Genomic DNA, 19,465 nt, shown 5'->3' with positions numbered 1-19,465 from the left:
GAATAACACCGAAATCGATTTCCGGATCGTTCTTCGATATATTTCGAATAATTTGAAGACTATTTGGAGAAGGACGATTACACAGCCTGCTACGAGGTTCCATCGTACACCGTGTTTCGTCGATAAATGACTGCTTATGAGCGAACCATTCGGGAACCTAGTGTTAGAGAAAAAGAGTAGTTTGGTCTGTATGCATCGAAGCTCTTTCGTTAGATGAAATAAAAATTTTTTCCATTTCAAACGCATGAATTGCGCTCGAACCACTGTGTGAATGCATTTTCACGTGATTGGGGAGAAAAATGTAGGTAGAATCCAATCTGAAACGTATTCTGCTGCATCGAAGAGTGAAAAGTTAAAAAATCACGCACCATTGACACCGAGAACATTTAAAAGCAATTATTTCTCGAATAGAGAAATTACGATAAAATAATTTGTAAAAAATGACACCCCGTCACACGAATATGTATATCGTCGTTCTCCAAATAGCGAGTCACCAAAGAGTCGAAATATTATAATTTCAGTTGAAATACTTTCGATACCGTTGATTCTGTCGGCAAACGTTCCAGTCGAATAAAAGTTGAATGGCTCGAGGGCGGGGAGGAGGGGCTGGAATCATATTTCGATGTTGTTAGTTTTTCTGTAAGGGAGCACGTAAAGATCGCTCTTTGTATTTTTTTAATGGAATAATATATTTTTTAATACGTCGGTCGATGCAACTTGACATCCTTTATAAAACGAAGAAGAGAATTTTAGGTCCGCGCTATTATTTGTTTCGTTCCGAAGATGATGTACAGCGATCGTTTATGAAAATCGATAAATATTAATATCGTGGATATGGGAATGTACGATTTAAAGTTTAAATACGGTTAACGCGATATTAACTAGTTAAAATGTTATCATATTTCCAATACTTTAGTTTTTCATTTGCGATATCGATTAGAGGCGACTGTGATCGATGTTTAATTGAAATCGCTACCATTTTCACCACGTATTGCACCTATATGTATATATGGACGAAATGATACCAGAGAGGCGTTGTTATCTGTAGATCGCGATGCTGCCAGATTTCCGGCATAGTTGCAACCGTTATCCGTCATCTTAATGCATAACCGGAAGACCGAGGGACGCACGGGCGCGGCTTATAAACGGCGCGATTATTCCAACCTAGCTTCTCCATCCCTTTACGATGTCTCATCCCTTAGCCACGATAACCTATTCCTCTCGTCCAGAAGAATGTAACGCCGTTTGCAGGTTAGACTGCCGACCTTTCTAAATACATTCGTTTGAATTTCATGGAACGCGACCCGATCGGACGAATACCCTTCGATATCTTTCCCTCTTACTATAATCTACCAAATGAAACCGACGTGCAAATGTAAAATACGACGTACGTCAAGTGGAATTAATCGTTCGATGAACAAAAATCAACCATACTTTCTAGTATAGTTTCGGAAAAGCTAACGTATATGAAACGAGTTTATTGGCGCGCTCGAATATTACGATAGAAGCTGAACTCGCTAGATGGAATAGTTTATTACGAGTTATTCGATTCAAATGCAACTATCGTTTGCGATCTGTATTGACAATTAAGCAAGTATCAGCAGCCACTGTGCAAGCATATCGAGACAGTGTCTCAAATATTCACGATAATGCAAAGATCGTACGTGATAAAACGGGATAGATAATGATGCGGATGAGAAGGAAAATGTCGGAACTGTAGTGGAAACTTATTCGTCGCGTTCTGTGTCAGATTTTCACTTTCTTTCGATTACCGAGATACGCTATTTACACGGAAAACGCCTAAACTATTTCGAAATTGTACAAAATGCGATAAAATTGCTTTCCTATTTTTAATAATATATCGAAAAATTTATCCGAAGAGACGCGCAACGACTTCTATATACTATAGTGCTGTACGAAGGAAGATACTACATCGTTTGGAAGAATAGAAGCTGTTTTCAAAAAGCGAATTTGTGCGAGACTCGTTTCGTACCATGAATTTAACGTGTCTGCTTTAAACGTGAAAACGCGATGATGGAGCTTTCGTACAATATGCGAAACTAGTTGAAACAGCTGGAGATCGTATTAGTCGGCTTTATAGCATCTGGTGTAAAAGGCAAGTTAGTTACAGCGAATGTCCGATTGTACAAAAGAGACTCGCGTGAATATTTTAGGTAATTTTCGTTTTACGGTGGAATTTTATAATAACTTTGCTATATCTGTATTAAATGGAATATGAAATTGTTCGAAATCACGGAGAACTGTGCGCTAGAACAAAGACATTTGAGAGAAAATCGGACGATAACGGCGTTTAAGAGAAACACGCGGCTCTCGGGAACGGTGTCGCAGCGTTTCAAATCTCAAACATGCATATATGAAAACACACGGGAACAAATATTTTGCGAGGCCCCGCGCGCAATTTTCCATGTGCAAATTTAAATCGTGGTTGGGCTCTTACTTTGCGCGACCAAGCAAAAAAAAAAGAAAAAACGCGATAAAAAAGAGGTATTCAACGGGTCAAACATTTCTTGGAACGGAGTTTTCCTTAAATTAACTGAACCTCTTTTACAGCATGCCCGGCGTGTCTGACGCTTTATAGCGTTACCAAAGGAAGCCAAGCATTCGTAATTTTCCATCCGGACTCTCCTTTCGCCGAACGAGATTCATCGCGAGGAAACTTTTTCTTGTCCCCTTTAAAATAAAGCCAATTAACGTTTTACATTGAAAGTCGATGTGATTTTTAAAAAGAAACGTTCCGACTCTTTATGAAACGTAATTGTTTCTGGAAGCGACTCCATCGGTGTCGACCGGGGAAAGGAATCGGCCAAGAGCCAAGACAAGAAATCGAGAAGACTTGGCGGTAACGGATCCTCGCCATTTCCTTCATATTTCATCTCGCTCGAATCGAAGTCCGTTACTTAAAACTGGCTACTGATATTTTCAAACGTAGTCGGCACTCGTCTGGCCAGCGGATGGTCGAGATAGGTACGAGATAGGATATTACTAAAAGTACTCGGAAGCAAAAAGCAATCTAGAGCATAGACATCCAGAAAGGTTGTTTAACCCGTTGACCTCGTTAAACGGCCACGAAAAAGTTAAGTGAATTTCTCCCTGTTTCTTCGTCGCTTTTTCCACCTTCTCCCCTCCCTTCTTTCCATTTCTTTCTCCTCTCTTGTCCTTCTATCTCCGACTATCTTTCAAGCTTCAAGGGTCTGCCTCTCGCCCACCAAAGCGAAGCAGTTAGTTAATTAATTAACAAAATTACGCGGACGAATAAAAACGAATACTCGTCGTTGTCGTCGTCGCCGTCGCCGTCGCCGTCGCAGTCGCCGTCGCCGTCGCCGTCGGTTGGAAAATTGCAGGTAGACAGGCAGACGTCGATCTCGCTCGGTCTATATCGTATGGAATTTCGAGGGCCGATCGAATCGACTCGAACGAGCCGAAGTGGCTCGAACGAAAATGTTCGTCGGCAGTAACGGCTGCTAATTATAAGATGGGATACGAAAGGGCAAGAATACCGTCTCGATGGAAGCCGATAAGATTCGAGTGTTTGCCGTTTCGGGAACACAACTAGTCGATCTTAGTTAACCCGAGCCTGGCTGAGACTGCCAATCCGGATTAACGGCCATCTATAAATTACGGATCTTCGAATATCTTTGGCAATGATAGGTTGGCGCCGCCATTAACGCGAACGGGCCGACAGTTCAACTCGACGGAGTTGCGGTTCCCGCTTGATTTCCATGGCCGCTTGAAACTTGGATTGCTCTTTGCTAGATTACGGAAGTTTAGCTGCATTGTTGCACCGTTCCTTCTTATTTTAGCTCGCGCTACAAATTTTCCGTCGAACAATACGGTATGTATAAGTTAGACACTGGCAGAAATTTAATTTTCCTAAGTAGTCGATCGAAATTCATGAAACGGCTAAAGTTTCTTTTATTATCTAAAAGAACCATGGGTTGATAACCATTACCAAAATGAAAAAACAAATGTAAAAAATTTAGATTTTTTTATTCTTAAATGGATGGTTATCAAGCTAATTGGGTCCGTTTCGACCGTAGTGACAGTTTTTAGCCTCGTTGACAATTTTTCAAGTGGCAGTTGGTCGATAAAAGGCATTATCAGCGCCGAAACTACGCTGCCATTTAAGGTAATTTAAAGCGATTTAGATATCCGTTTTCTCGAAGGACATACGCGGAGACAAAATGGCCAGCCAAAAATTTCGCGGCAATTTTTGTCGTACTTATTCGTGAGTCGTTCGCCCAAGCTTGCTATAAGATGCGCGTGCATGCAACGAGAAACAAAGCAGCATTCCGAATAAATTTTAGTAAATTTTAGTATCGATTTGCTATCAAATTCAAAAGATCGAAAAGTTGTAACGTTATGTTATAGAAAATTACGTAAATTTCCCTTCTGTTGATAATCGATGTTGTTGTGAATGTGCTAGCGCTTAAAAAAACAAATTTCATCATCGACACTTTAATAATTAACATTACGATACACGCTAGAGAATAAATTTGATAAATTTCTCAAAACAATCTTCAAAACGATTGTCCCGTTTAGTACAAATTCGTTATAAAGTAATATGAGAATGCGTAGAATCAATCGTATTTAGAGACTCACTTTGTATTCTGCTAAATCTTGAACCACGCAAGATAAAATTGCTTCCCTTCCAACCGGTGCAGTTACATTGGTAATTGGTTCCTTGAAATTCGGATCTAAAAAATAAGAAAATTCAAAGGATTAACGTTTCGCTAAAGCAACGATTGGAATAAAATATAGATCAAAATCAACAGAAATTACTGATATATCGATACATTCTCATTCTAATAAGCTACGTGTTTGTCGCATTTTGCGGCAAATTAATTATATTTTCGACTAAAAACTAAATAGATATTTAGCTGGAAAATTTGTATACAAATTGGGTTATTTAAAAATAAGGCATTTAAAAATAAGGTAATTTAAAAATAAAAAAAAATAAGGCATCTTTTATCCAAGGAAATGTAGTATGAAAACAACCGCAAAATCTTACTTACGTGTACCCGAGTTTCAAGAACAAAGCTCTTTTTCGTAAAATTTCATCTTCTGAAAATAGTAAAACCCGCTCATCTTATGAAATATTTCAGCGTTTGCGTAATTTGCATAGTAGTCGAACATGACGTTTTATAAAATAACTAGCGCGATAGAGAAACAGCTGTTTAATGAATTTGGCTAGTTATCAAGGTACATTAAGGGACGAATGAAAATTCCGTAAAGTAAAAGCCTCTTGCAATCGTTACTCGATATTTAAGGGGTTTCGTGTAAAATCGTGTTATACTTTCCATTTTAAATATTTATCGAGTAAATATAAGATCATCCTACGTACAGAATTTCTTCCATAAAGAAAATAAAAACGACGAAGATAAAATTGGATCGCGAGGCTTCCAGTTTTGGTGCAGAAATTCTGTTCAATTTACGCAGAATCTTCATCTGGTTACGACTGCTTATTCGACACCCACAAGGTTTTCTTTAGCAAAATAAGAAAACGAATCTTCGACGTTCCACTCAACGTCTACACTTTGATATCTACAAAAGAAAAACAAAAAAGAAAATGTGTCGATAGTAGAGTTCGACTTTATATCTACCATTTTCTAATATCTATGTTATAATTGTAACTTATGATTCGTTCGACGATATAGGTGTAATATTCGTGGGCATTCGAATCGCCTCGAATCGTATGAAAAAAGAAATCAAAGTTACGACCTGCTATCTTCATTTATGTGAAGTGAAATCACTGAAAAAAATAAAATTATATACGCGATCGAATAAAGGAACGTCATGGATGTGATGGAGAAAATGTATGGATCAGAAATAAGCCGGTCATCGCTGCTCGGTTAGTTTGCCATTCGATACCTACCTAAACATGCAAAGCTTTTCAGTTAAGTACTGCTTGGAAATCGATGGTTGTCGTCGATCTATGCGAGCATGCAACAGACGTGAAATATAATGCAAAAAATCAGTGAGCAACCTTCGGTCAAAATAGAATGGTCAAAGATGCAATAAGCTTTCATAAAGTTAATGCGACTACCCGTTCTAAAGTTACTGCTGGATTGTTTCCAGAGAATATGAAATAGGACAGTCTGTCATGTTCTTCCGTCAATTAATCTTAAAGCCTTCATTAGAATTTCATGGAAACACAAATATCAGGCCGTGCGTCTACAACCTAGTTGTACAATTTGCAAATTACGTTCCACGGTATGATATTAACGATTTTTGTGGCATCAATCATATTACGGTTAGATTTAGTTTAAACCTAAGACTATATATATGTTTTAATTATAAACCCGTCGATAATACATTTCGCTACATCGCGTTCCAGCTTGAGGAAAGAAAAGGGTGAAATATCGTAATAAATTTTTGTATTCGATACTCTAACTTTAATTACAAGGAACACTCGGATCAATTAATAAAATACAACTACTATAAAATTGACATATTTTCTTCCAAATATCTACCTAGATAAAAATCGACCGATATTCCCGATCACATCCGATCAAGGATCTAACTAAATTAACGACGCGTTTATCAATAAATATCGCATTGACGGTACATACTGATCCTTTTAGTTGAGAAATTGATCAAACTTGAAATATCAACGGTAGGTATATCGTAGCGACGATCCGAGGACGCCCTTAGATATCATAATATTTTTACTTATTCTTTTACGCGTTTTCTTCTTCTTACTAAGGATAAAATATCACATTTACATTGGCAAGGATCAAATTGACGTCAATTTCTTTTTCGTTGATTCGATGATCGTGAAAATTTTTACTTGACATACAGTACACTAATGGTGTTGAAATTTTCCTTTAAATCGAACAACGCGCTAAAATTGGGCAAAATCGATTGAAATCCCTGTACGAAGCGAACGCTATAAAGTTCATAGAAAGTTAATAAGGGTTCGGAATAATGCTAACAAAATGGACTGTAAACTCGCCCTTCGAGCACGCCCTACGCGATTCATTCGTATCGTGCATTAGGAGGAAATATCGTCGATCAAAGGTCATTCACTCCGTAGGCGGATACACGGTCAGATACACGGAGATTATTTGCGAAGGGCATAAAACGGCGAAGGGCGTCGTTAAGGGCATCGAAAGGAGAGCAACCACAACCATAGAACGCATAACGTAGATGGCATAGTAATGGGAACATAGGGGAACCATAATTCCATTGTACGTGCCTATCCATCCAAGCTGCTTGCGGGGGGTAACTCTCGCGGGAAATTCGAGCGTATTAAAAGTCTCGATCTAGGCCGGTTTGATAGATCGGCTGTCTCGAAATGGTTACCGATGCCAGCGTCGTTTTACACCGCATCCCCTAAAGAATTCGTTCATGTAGTTGGAAATCGGCTCTTTTTCTTGCTTTTCACTTATTTTTATCAATCAGGTTATTTCCTTTATAGAGACTACTTGGAATTCTGCTTTTTCTACCAGATGGAGCATGAAACACGAGTAAACGTCGAGTAATTACGTAGAATAGAGTAGACTTTACTAGTTTGCTGGTGATTCAGAAAAGTAATTTGTCAAGAACAACGTCTCGAGTTCGTTTCATACACTTTCGTTCACGAGTCGATCGATACATCGAAACATACATTAGATGAAACAGGATAGTAATAAAATATCGCAAACGATTAATACGATTTTTCCCTATTTTCCTTACAATACAGACAATTGATAAGTATCGATATCATTTCGTACGTAAAATACACGTGAAATATACTAAAATGTGTTTATCCTAGGTGCGCTGAGAAGAAGTCTCCAATGACAGTATGGACAGTAGTGTAAAAAATATCAGTGATATTACCTTTAACGGTATGCGGATACTTTCTCGTAACGTGACAAAGTCGTATCTCTCGAAACGATAAGAAATACAGGAAAATTTTATTTAATAAAATTCGATGGTTTCGAAGTGGCGCATCGTGTGGTATGAAAGTAGGAGGAGCGTTGTAAACATTTCACTTGTATCATTTTGCGTTCCAAACGTTCTTTTTCGTCTGTATAAATAAAAAGGTACCGAGAATCTTTTGTTAATATTTAACACGCACATATTTAACAAATAATGTCAATGTCAATTAAGTTTTGTTTTGTAAAAAAATGTCTTATTCGAAAAGTTGGATATTACTGTATTGATAAATTCAACAAAAAGATCTCGCTGGTTTTCTATAAAATAGCGAATATGACCACATCGATACGAACGAACTACCGCTACGTGTCACGCGTGTGAAGTAATTTAACATATTTTCGGTGCCGGTGATGTACAGACTTTGTTAACTGACAAGTGAATAAGTGTTCTAGTTAAAGTGCAGAAAATGTAATAAACTAGCTTCGTATATCTCACGGGAGAAACGTTTTTGCCTATATCAGAGCGAAACAATGAAAGCTTTTAACGCGTCAAAATATGCAAAATTATTGTTAAAGATACGATATCTCGTTCAAAACACACAATATTTTGTACAATAAATTTCAATTTTACACGTCACTTTATTTAAAACCAAAGAATTTCCAAAAATTAATTTTAGATTATGTTTGGCTATGCAATTTGCGATATGAAAGATATAAAGCAGAAATATATAACATAAATGACTTTTACTAAATATTTTAACAAATTTTATCTTAAAAATTACTCGATTCGTTCGTTTCTAGAACAAGAATATTTAATATAATATCGCGCAATGAAGTTTACATTCTCAATACCAATATAAATAGTTGTTGTAACATTTCTGATATATATTTCATTGTAATTTAATAAAACATATATCGATTATGTTTATAATAACAGCCAGTTGTCATTTTTTATAGAATTTTCGTTCTCATTGAGCGAAATATCAATGAAACGCTTGTACGTTTATCGAGCGCGGAAAGAAAAAGCGGAACAAGGCGACGGTAGTGACTAATGATAAAAGTGCTATTTAAATCGCCGTCAATGCTATGAATCGTTTACATTACTTTCGAGGCGTGTATTTCGTTTTCTAATTTGTATTACATTTAAAGCGTTAATCGAATAAAAGCGGTGCAGCGTGTTCGTTGCAAATGACGTTTCTTCCCCTTCGTCGTTCTCTTCTGCAAAGTCATCAACGGTTGCTTGTTCGTACGAAAAGATTTACGTAATTTGCACACACGTTGATGCTCCCTTTGCAATTACGGAAGATGTGGTTTTCCATCCGTGTTTGCGTCTCTATATATATTTCTATGTACACGTATACAAAAGAGTCGATGAATTTTTTAAGATCTAAGATTCACGGTACGTACACGGCAATCACGTCTTAACATACACGAGCTGAAACAGAAAGCATCAGATTTCACGGAAACAAGGTGTTATTAACCCCTTCGGACTCTTTCGAAAGTTTCCGCAAACAGTTCACGTAACGTTAATTGCGTAAGAAACATTTCCATTGCCGGTTGTGTTTAGTCAATGGCTTTTCGCTTAATTGGAAAACGTACTTCCGAGTGAAGCAATTAATGCCCGTAAATGGGAAAAGTAATCGACCGAGCGAAGGTCGACGTTAAATATTCGTCACTTATTCAATCCCATTGGCTTTCGCATTCTTGCTCGTTCTTTCCCGTTCTTGCCCGTTCTTGCCCGTTCTTCCCCTTCTTTCCCCTCGGTGCAATGAACTTTGCCATGTAAATCGAGAGAAACAGATATGAAATAGAAATAAACTCGCCCTTTTGTCAAAAGTATATGGAAAGATTTATGGTCGAAGGTGATTTATCTCGAGATGTACTTTAGGTGGATGGTTTTATTTTTGGTAAATTATTTTCAAGTCCATGAATCAAAGAACGATTCCATGAATCGAATAACAGAGAAAAAAAGCGACGATGAATGTTTCGTTTAATACCTAGCGTGAAAAAGAACGTGTGGTGAATTATTAATAAAACTAATCGCATAAATTACTTCGCGCCTAAAAATAAAAAATCGAACGTTAACGGTCTGACAATTTGATAAAACGTTTTCTATTCGATTTTTCACGATTAACAGTAAAAATAACAAAAGCTAACGGAGTAAGATTAACGGAAAGAATTTCAGTTTTTTCCTAGTTAAATTAATTTGTAGAAAATTAACTTATATTCGTATTATCGATAATTATTTCATAATCACTCGATGAAATATCGATATAAATATTTAAATATTATTGTCTGTATCTGATTTGAAATTTGATCGATTTTGTTTAGAGGAATTCCATACGTAAAGAAAATTAATTACAATTGCTCCAATAAGGTTGAAAAGCACGTGAAACTAAACGACAGGCTAAATTCTTGCGAAACGTTTAATAGATGTTCGTACGAATCGGTAAATATGTTGGATCTCGCGCTAACGAGCGAAATAAACCAAGAGAAGATAAGGAGAAAGCTCGGAAATTTTAGGGAAGGGAATGCAAGAAAATCAGATTTGCGTGCTTCCGCGAGATTATTTTCGTGGGAATGGGTAGAAATCAGCGGAGTGCCGACGTCGACGTCGACGTCGCGCTTCCTTCCCCTTTATAATGCCGCAAAATAATAAGAATTTCGTCTGCTTAGTCCCGTGGGTGCTTACATTCCTATTTATGACGACAGTATCTCGGCCTCTTTATGCCAGCTGCTAGCAAATATGCACGGCTCGATCCCCGAGTTGCCGAGTATTTTCTTCTTCGGACTTCCTTGCCCAACCCTGCGGCAGAGCAACGATAATGGAGACAAAGTTACGCATTCTCCAGTCGACTCGCCCATTCTCGTCTTTTTCATTTTCCGCTTAGCAATGATAGAGGCGCAAACTGCGTAATCACTCGGGCCGATTTCCTCGGCAAATCACCGTAAAGTACCGAGTCTTTTAAACTTTCAACGGCCTTTAAGGTATTTCGAAAGGTATCCATATACATTTCGCACGCGTTGCTATATCATACACAGTTACGATATATCGCGCGCTCGCTTCGCAAATATTCATTTCTTTCGAAAAGGAAAACGGTCGTCGAGTTTTCGTTCTTCCGTTCTGAATTTATTTACGACATTATCGCGTATTCGATGGATATAGTATAAATATCATTAGTAGTAGGAGTATACTTTTACCATCGCGTATATAAATTTCCTTCAAGACTCGTAAGGTTGAATAACGTATACGTATAGTTGAAGAACTGAATGGTAAATATTGGATATTCCAAAGGCGAAGAAGCTTTCCATCAGAGATAAAAAATAAACTACATTTCCCTTAATATCAACACTTTCGTCATTTATCATTTTTAATATCATGTTCTTTCAATCGCGATCGTGTTTTGTTCGCACGCTACTTTCAACTCGTTCGATTTTATTCAATCTGTACTTCGATAAATTCCCTGTTACGTCTCGTTGTCACGTGGCTTGAACAGCGTTTAAAGCTTCGTTTGGTTGGCCGTATCGCAACAACAGCGTCCCTTTCATCCTCGCATTTATCTTCCTTGCTCGTAAGTTCGCCGGCGAGCTGCGCGCCGCGCCGCGTCGTCTCTCTTCACATTTCCATTACGACAAGGACCTTAGTAGCTGCGAGGACATGGCATATAGCATAATAACGAGCCATGAACAGCACAACACGCGGCCGCTTTATTTCACCGTTCCTGCAGCCTGAAATATCTCGACCCTCTGAAATCACTTCACGCTCGCTTCCAGTAACTCGCGTCCCTCCGGCTTCTCTCTTCACCGGCGGTTCTCCATCCGCCTCTCTCCTATTCGTAGCGGGCTTAATGCGCGTAACGGTAACTCATTCGAAACTCGTTCCGTCCGGAGAATGGCTCGCCGGATCGTACAGCCAAACATGAAAATAGAATCTCTGCTCGATTTGTTGTCAACGCGATAGCCAGGACACGTGCGTGTTACCGTAAGGTAACGATCGGCGTGAGTTACGCGGCTAGCAACGGACGAACGTGGTGGGCTTGTGAAATTTTTACAATCGCCATGCCTCATATCCAAACTTTCGCTTACCAGCTTAACAACGACAATCGTTTACACGCTGAAACATTCGCTTCAAATTTTATAAATATACGCTATATCTCAATCTCGATTGATATATGACGCTGGATGCCTTGGTAGTACGGTAAACACGAAAGCGTAAGATCGGCGTGGGACGAGCGTTTTCTTTCTCTTTTCGTATCACGTTCGCTTAACGTATGACACGCGTACTCTATCTTTGTGTCTCTATGTTTGCAAACGAGCCACGTAACGATTAATCGATGTGATAGCTCGCAGTAAATACAAAATGCAACTTTTGTTTAATGATAGAAGCGGAAACGAAGCGATTCAGAATCTGATCGAATTCACCGAAGAAAGTAAAATACACGATTGACAAAGTAACACAACGCTCTTAATTAAAACGCGCAGTTGACACGCCGGTAACTTTCGTTTTAAATATAATACGTACCTTCGATTAGATCGAAGCAATTATAACTTGTAAATAGTTCAAGCTTAGATTCTTTATGAAAGTATTTTAAGATCTCGGCATAGATTCCATTAATGTATTTCCATTCCAGCTTAATAGTTAAGTAGAAGGTTAACGGGTCCTCGAGCCAATTGTGCTCTTCCGAGGGGAAAAGAACTAATACGGAGAAAAATAACGTGGAACGAGATAACGCGTGGAATTAAAAATTTCTTTCTGTTGTTTCAAAAATTGGGAAATCTTCTAAAGAAACGCTGTGTCGGAAGGGACTCAAAGGTGGTAACTAGGTTAAGTGAAACACTTTGAAGCAAACCGTTTACCGTAGACTAGACCTGGCCAAACTGTGGTCTCCAAAACGATTTTTAGAAACTGGTATGCGAGCAAAATACGAATTTACAAAAATTCAACGATAATACCAAAAATAGATACCTTATTAGCGTAATTTAACCGAATATTACGATTATATCTTAAATATCGTTTTATTCGAAGCGAGACTAACGGGAAATCAGAAATTTTCTTCGATGATCCTCGTATTAAGTATAAATATTATTAATTTTTGAACAGAGAAGAAACGTTCCGTGGAAAAGAATGCCGTTGCCAAATATTTCGCCTTCTTTTTATTTTCAAGCTACGTAAATCGTAATTACGTGTTATTTCGCTTTTCGCGTTAGAAACAAAAATTAAAATCAAAAGAGATAGGATAGGCATGTTACGTGGGATAAAAAATTACTTAAACCATAAGCAACGAGAGAATTTCGTTTGATTTTAAGGAACATTATACGCACTGTTACGAGGCCAGATATATATTAGTCCAAATACGACTTGTACAATTACTAGTAGGTTGAATACATTAGATAAGTAAAAAGAAGGACGAGTAAAGAGAACGATAAGGGAAAATACATCGGGCTAATAGGTGAATTACAGAAATGCGTTCCATATTCTACAGTACAGAAAGAGAAACATTGTCGACGATAAGTAAAAAACTAATTGCACGAGTTTCGTGTGTGCGATTGTGACTCGTTGAAAACTCGTTCTACCTGGAAAGAGAAACGGGAAAACAAAGAGCTTTGTTTGTCTCTCTGAAACGTGTGTGCGACACAATTATTCCCTAACACTACTAACGCCGCTGCCAAATATGTGCTTTGTAATTTTCTAAATCGGCGATATTTCAAATCTTTGATCGATCGGTCATCGCGCTACAGTTGCAGAAGCTCGACAAATTTTAAAACGTAATATTAATTAATTTATCGATCATCGTTGAAAACAGCAAACAGCATAGAAAATGCTTGTTCCTTAAAAAATTTCTCGTAATTTTCGATCGCTAGTTTTTCGTGTTGCATAATATTCTACGATTTGGTAAAACGTTTAACCGATTCTGCTCCAGGGGCGAAGTTTAACGGCTCGGATCCTCGAATGGACGAATATAATTCGAATTTTTATACCAATAAATTCCAATCGTTAAAAGCAGCAAACGATGAAAGACTAATTCGATAATGTCGTACGATTCGATTGGAAGAAGGAAAGACGAGTTTCAGACGAGTTTCGTTAAAAATTCAGCGAACAAAAGATGCTTTAGAATACCGATATCCAAAATGGAATTTTTCAAATAGAAAGAATTCTACGCGCATAGTTTTATCTGCAATTTTTTATTTCGCGATATAACATTTAGCAATTCGCATGTAAAAAATAAAATCGCAATTCAAATTTTTCTATTTGTCAAGTTTCAAAACAATCGGTTATCTACTTTGCGATGGTTCTATTGATATTCTATCCAAACGCAGTGCACGCGAACAAAGCTAAAAAAAAATCTAACGGACGTTGGAAAAAAATATAAAGCTCTCTATTTCCATGGGAAAACAGAGACGCAAAATCCGTAAGCAAAATACGATCGTAACGTGCGCGCGGGTCCAGATTTGCTAATTCTGAACGGAGAATGCGAAGAATCGGAGAAAACTAGCGTAACGTCGAATAAAATAATAGGATGAAACCTAGAGTCGATCGATTATCCGCGATATCGCGTCTAATGCAGAAGAACACGCGTATAAACGATATCACTTGTCACCGCGTTTCTCGTTTATTGCTGGCAGGATGTGTTGGCAAAGAAACAGCATGTGATACTTGTAACAGATTGCATTTCGTGCCGAGACACACTTTGTTACCTGGGTTTACACTTTCATGCACCAGAAACGACCTCACGTTTCCCGGCCCGTGTCGGTCTATTTATTTTGGCCACTTGGGTTTTCAAGGCGCTGTCACCTGGTTCGTGACAGCGGGCCCTTTTCAAGTTCAGCGATCCGACTCGAAAAGCGTTAGAAAATAGGCATTTGATGCATAAACCGCGGCCTTAATTTCCTTTTTCACAGCGCGTATGTTTTCGAAATTATTTACTATCCGATCTACGTACGTACACGTATAATGTAAACACACAGGTACGCATCGTATCGACGATAACTTTTAGACAAGAGATAAGAGAATATGTGTACGTATAACGTAATTCTTGGGGTTAGGGGTAATTTTACGAGATTATGATACATCATACACACGTATAATACGATTTTCGACATTTCTCGAGATAAAATGATATTCAGAACCACAATGGTCTTTCATGGTTTAAGCAAATGAATTTTTGATGACAATAAACGCAAAGCGTTATTTCATGAAACGGAACAGCGAACTGGTTGATAACAACATTATGATTCTTAGCCCTCCAAATATGTATACATGTGCGTATAACACTAATCTAATGTAGTATCGTAGAACAAAGGCCTAGGAAATATCGGGCGAACTATAAACAATGTCGCGAGAAAGTCAAAGTACCGACAGGCCCAACGATGTATCGTCGGTGTTTCGGTCGAATAGGTTACGCAAAAAAAAGGCCTACGTGACTTTGGCTACGAGCGGTTGCGGAGCAGGTGCGTGGTGGGGCTAAGAAAATAAACAAAGGAACGATGAGTCATTCGAGAAACAGAGTGTGATTCGAAAAGCAGAGTTTTGCGAGTGGCGTTGCCGAGAGAGTGTTGATTGCGTTTTGGTAAAAGTCGAGTCGCTATCTAGTTATTTAGTTGCGGTTTTCTGTACATTTGGTGTGAATCGTTCAGGTTGAACAACAATCGTCTTTTTCTGTCCGATTAACATCTCTATCGTCCATTCTTTGTAAATATACTATATCACGATATTACACTAATATAATCCGAGAATCTGATTTTCCGTATAATTTTTTTATTAATTATATTGGATTCACAGATTATATCGAAACATCCTGCGAACGGAACGAGAACGACGAATAGCAATTAGGTGAGTAAAATTATCATGATCGTTTGTATTTCAGTTGTTTACAACTACAGAGGTAACGCTTCTTTGTAATTTGCCCCTTATTTTCCACACGAATTATCCACTAGTCCCTGATTTCTTAAAATGCGTAAAATTAAATCATGGAAATTCATCTAATTTTTAACATCGTTCCCTTCGTCCCTCCGCTATATGACACGAGGAATTCGTGTAAAAATTCGTCTTGCGGGATAGAATTACATCGATTTGAGTGCGTTTTGCCCCGATCCTTTTGGCAATCGTCGGGCACACATAGGTACAAGATTTCTTTCTGCCGTTAAGTACGTGAGCAGACGGAACACGCGGAACGCTACACGTGACACGTTATGTTCTCCCGCGTTTCTTCAGCGCACATTCGTACAATACGTTATATGTTCCTCGCTGGCAAATCCTGCTCGGTCGAACGATTTTCACATCGAGGGAAATCGCTTCTTCCACGAATTCCTTTCCGGCCGATGCACCTTTTACAGCTTAAGGGACGACGCGGTGCAGTTAAAGTTCACGACTGAAACACCTATTCGAGGGTGGCTTCCGCGTGAAACCGAAATCATTAACGGTTAATCGGGCAATATTTCTCTGGACGGCGATTTTCCATCGATCGCGTTCAATTTCGTCGCAACCGATAGAATTCTTTTCTCTTTTACCACTCTTCTTCCGCTTCCCCCAAGGCCAACCCCCCCCCCTCTTTACACTCTTTCAGAGTGATACACGAAGCGATTTTGGGAAGGGAGACGTGACAAAAATTTTTAGCTCTGAAAACTGATGCTATATGTATCGGTGAAATTGGATACCGTTATAGTTTTCAATCGAATTAATCACGAGTTAATTTTGGCCATACTATATTTTCCATACATCGGTTGGTATTCTTATATTTACACAAGAGTTCTTTGCATTCGTATCTTTTTGCTGGAAAGTATTAATTCTCGGTATTACGAAAAGCATAACTTGCGTTCGAAAAAGATATTTCGATTGTAAGGTTTAAAAATCTATCGTACGAAAGAGAAAGAAATCGTAAATAGGGCAAATAGGGCGTAGATGTATATTTGTAATACAAGCACGATAAAGTACGAGGCACGTGAAATTAGGAGGATATAGATCATCGTTTAGCTAGTTTCGAAATTTGTTGAAAAATACGAAGTTGCTAAATCACGAAATCGTGAACTGTATTTATGAATTTTGATGTCACAGTTGCGTACTATCTGTCAGATTCGGTTCACTTTTGTCGTCGTTAATATTATTTCAGTACAAAAGATTTCGTTCATTCTATTTTTGTGTTTATGCGAGTATTGATTTGCATTTTGTATTTGGCAAGATAAATGTTAAGACCGAATTGCTCGGATAAAATAAACAGAGGCAAAGACTTTATTGTATACGCAAATAGCATTTAATTCCAGACTGAACAAACGCTAGATACGAATGTATACGTATAAATGTGAAAACACGATAAGAAAATAATGTCACTGAAGAAAAAACGTTAAGTATGATAAGAATCAATGTCTAGTTATATGTATAGGTAATTTTGACTTGAGAACTAGGCGAGATTATGCGGTGGAGTTTTGGTCTTGTAGAAATAGGTAATGGAATAGGGATATGGTATATGTATATACATGCATGCCTAGGTAGATATTACATGATCAATACAGCATAGTGGGAACTAGTAGTAAGAGGAAAATCATGTAAGACATAGCACATTTCAGAAAAAAAGAGACGAAAATGTAAGAACCGAAGAATGTGTAACGTGATTTTAAAAATTAGAATCCGTAATAACTTACTATTGATCGTCGAATGTACAATAATTATTGGCAAGATCAGGACGGTACTATTACTTTCGCTAAGAAAGAAACCAACATCTCCTAGAACATATAAATATTATAGTTGCAAGCTTTAATCGACGAAAAGCACAAATGCTTTGTGTCGCTTAGTACGGACCGTTTGCTTTGAAAGTGAGCTTTTATCATTAAAAGAGAGCAAATAATTACTTGAAAATTAGCAGAACATTTCTATATAATGATATTTCAATTCCTTAAATTGTCTACGAAATTTTGCAACTGTAATATGATTAATATTAAAAATATTCGAAACTTATCTTATACGCGGATAACGCTAATTATTCGGCTTACAAAGTACCACTTACAAAATATCGATAGATGTATCTAAACCACCCGAAAGTTTTCCACTCGTTCTATCAATCCTCGTATATCTTATCGGAAATCATTTCATTTCTGAATCGCATTAAAAATTCTCCGACTTTCGTGTCAGATATAAAATTCTTAAACGTTTGCGTCGGACAAGTATCTGGCGTATGAATTTTTTATCTTATTCGTTCATAATTTATCCAGCAGCACGTTAATTTTTCAATGACACGGCTGCTGCTATACTCGTATGCTGATTATAGAGAAAATGCCGACAGACTGAAATTCGTTCGCTAAGTAACGAGGCTAACTCAAATTTTCCGGAAAGCTCGCAGCTCTGACACAGAGTAACAAGATCGAGTGTAACCAAGTCGAAATCTCTTCATCTGCCGTGTCGACACGCGCTGTCAGTCGTTCCGTTTCGATGCCTCGCCGCTATATATGGAACGAGAAGTTGCCAGACTATCACCAACCCCATCACCTACATCCTCTTCGCGTAGTAAGGATCCTCTTAATTGCATGCGGTAATTATTGTTTACGTGGCAAATACATCAGTGAGCGTCTATATCACAGATGTTTCGCGTAGAATCTTCCTAACTAGTTTTGCCTTTTAATCTCGCCAACAGCCATCTTTCAAATTCTAACCAATTCGATTTTCGCGTAAATCAAATTGCGAAATATGAGGAAATAATGAACGTTAAACGATCATATATATACAGGGTGGTTGGTAACTGGTGGTACAAGCGGAAAGGGGGCGATTCTATGCGAAAAAAGAAGTCGAAAATATAGAATAATAATTTTTCGTTCGAGGCTTTGTTTTCGAGAAAATCGACTTTGAATTTTCGCTCGGCACGCGTGCACTTTATCGCGTCTCGTTATAACGGATCTCACTGTAGATTTTTAAAAAAATTTTTATTCTATATTTTCGAGTTCTTTTTTCGCGTAGAATCACCCCCTTTCCGCTTGTACCACCAGTTACCAACCACCCTGCATATTTCGTAAGGCTTGTTTAAATAGCGTATACGGTAGAATTTCGTTTATATCAACTATCGTTTACGATAGTTGAGATAAATGAACTCAGTTGACAGAAATTCGTTTAATTCTGTTAATTAATTACTAGCTAACTAATTTCGTCCAAATAAATGGAATTCGTATAGACGGAGTTGTAACGCGATAAGAAACAAAGAAAAGAGCTCCTCTGGACCAGCAAATAGCAGACTATAAAAAATGAAAAAGCTCGCTCTCTAAAATAATAATAGTTTTGAAATATCCGAGCGATGTACGTGAAAGCATCGTTTATCGGTGGACATTAAAAGGTACATAAACGCGAAAAAAAAAAAGAAATAGCGCGATAGGTAAGGTAAGTAGCGATATGGGGATAGCTGCGTCAACGGGAAGAAAAGACACAGAGCCACGTAGAGTAATAAAACGTGCGCCGGAACGACCCCTGGGCTTTCAGCAACACATCTTCATCGGTCTCGCTGGCCGTTCGTGTTCCTTATTCCATCGGTGTTAGCTCGGTTAGCATCATTAGTGACGTTAGTGTCTGTTTTGTTGACGCAGTCGGTGTTGGTATTGGCGTACACCTGACG

General features: G+C 38.1%; 1 protein-coding gene and 1 long non-coding RNA gene across 3 annotated transcripts in view; one reads left to right on the top strand and one right to left on the bottom strand.

The window, feature by feature from the left end:
- The window catches only part of LOC117165263 (lachesin), a 254,566-nt gene that overhangs the window by 71,597 nt on the left and 163,504 nt on the right, over window positions 1-19,465 (bottom strand). Inside the window, exon 2 of the mRNA XM_076622194.1 lies at window positions 4,621-4,715. Within this exon, the coding sequence (XP_076478309.1) occupies window positions 4,621-4,715 (95 nt within the window). The remainder of the gene's footprint in view (window positions 1-4,620; window positions 4,716-19,465) is intronic.
- Window positions 15,379-19,465, top strand: part of LOC143303247 (uncharacterized) — a 36,439-nt gene continuing 32,352 nt past the window's right edge. For both annotated transcript variants that reach the window (XR_013059367.1, XR_013059368.1), the window contains exons 1-2: window positions 15,379-15,567; window positions 15,658-15,708. This is a non-coding gene — a long non-coding RNA (uncharacterized LOC143303247). The remainder of the gene's footprint in view (window positions 15,568-15,657; window positions 15,709-19,465) is intronic.

The sequence above is a fragment of the Bombus vancouverensis genome, chromosome 10, assembly GCF_051014615.1.
Source record: "Bombus vancouverensis nearcticus chromosome 10, iyBomVanc1_principal, whole genome shotgun sequence".
NCBI classification, from domain to species: Eukaryota; Metazoa; Arthropoda; class Insecta; order Hymenoptera; family Apidae; genus Bombus; species Bombus vancouverensis.
This window is presented reverse-complemented; position numbering and strand designations above follow the sequence as displayed.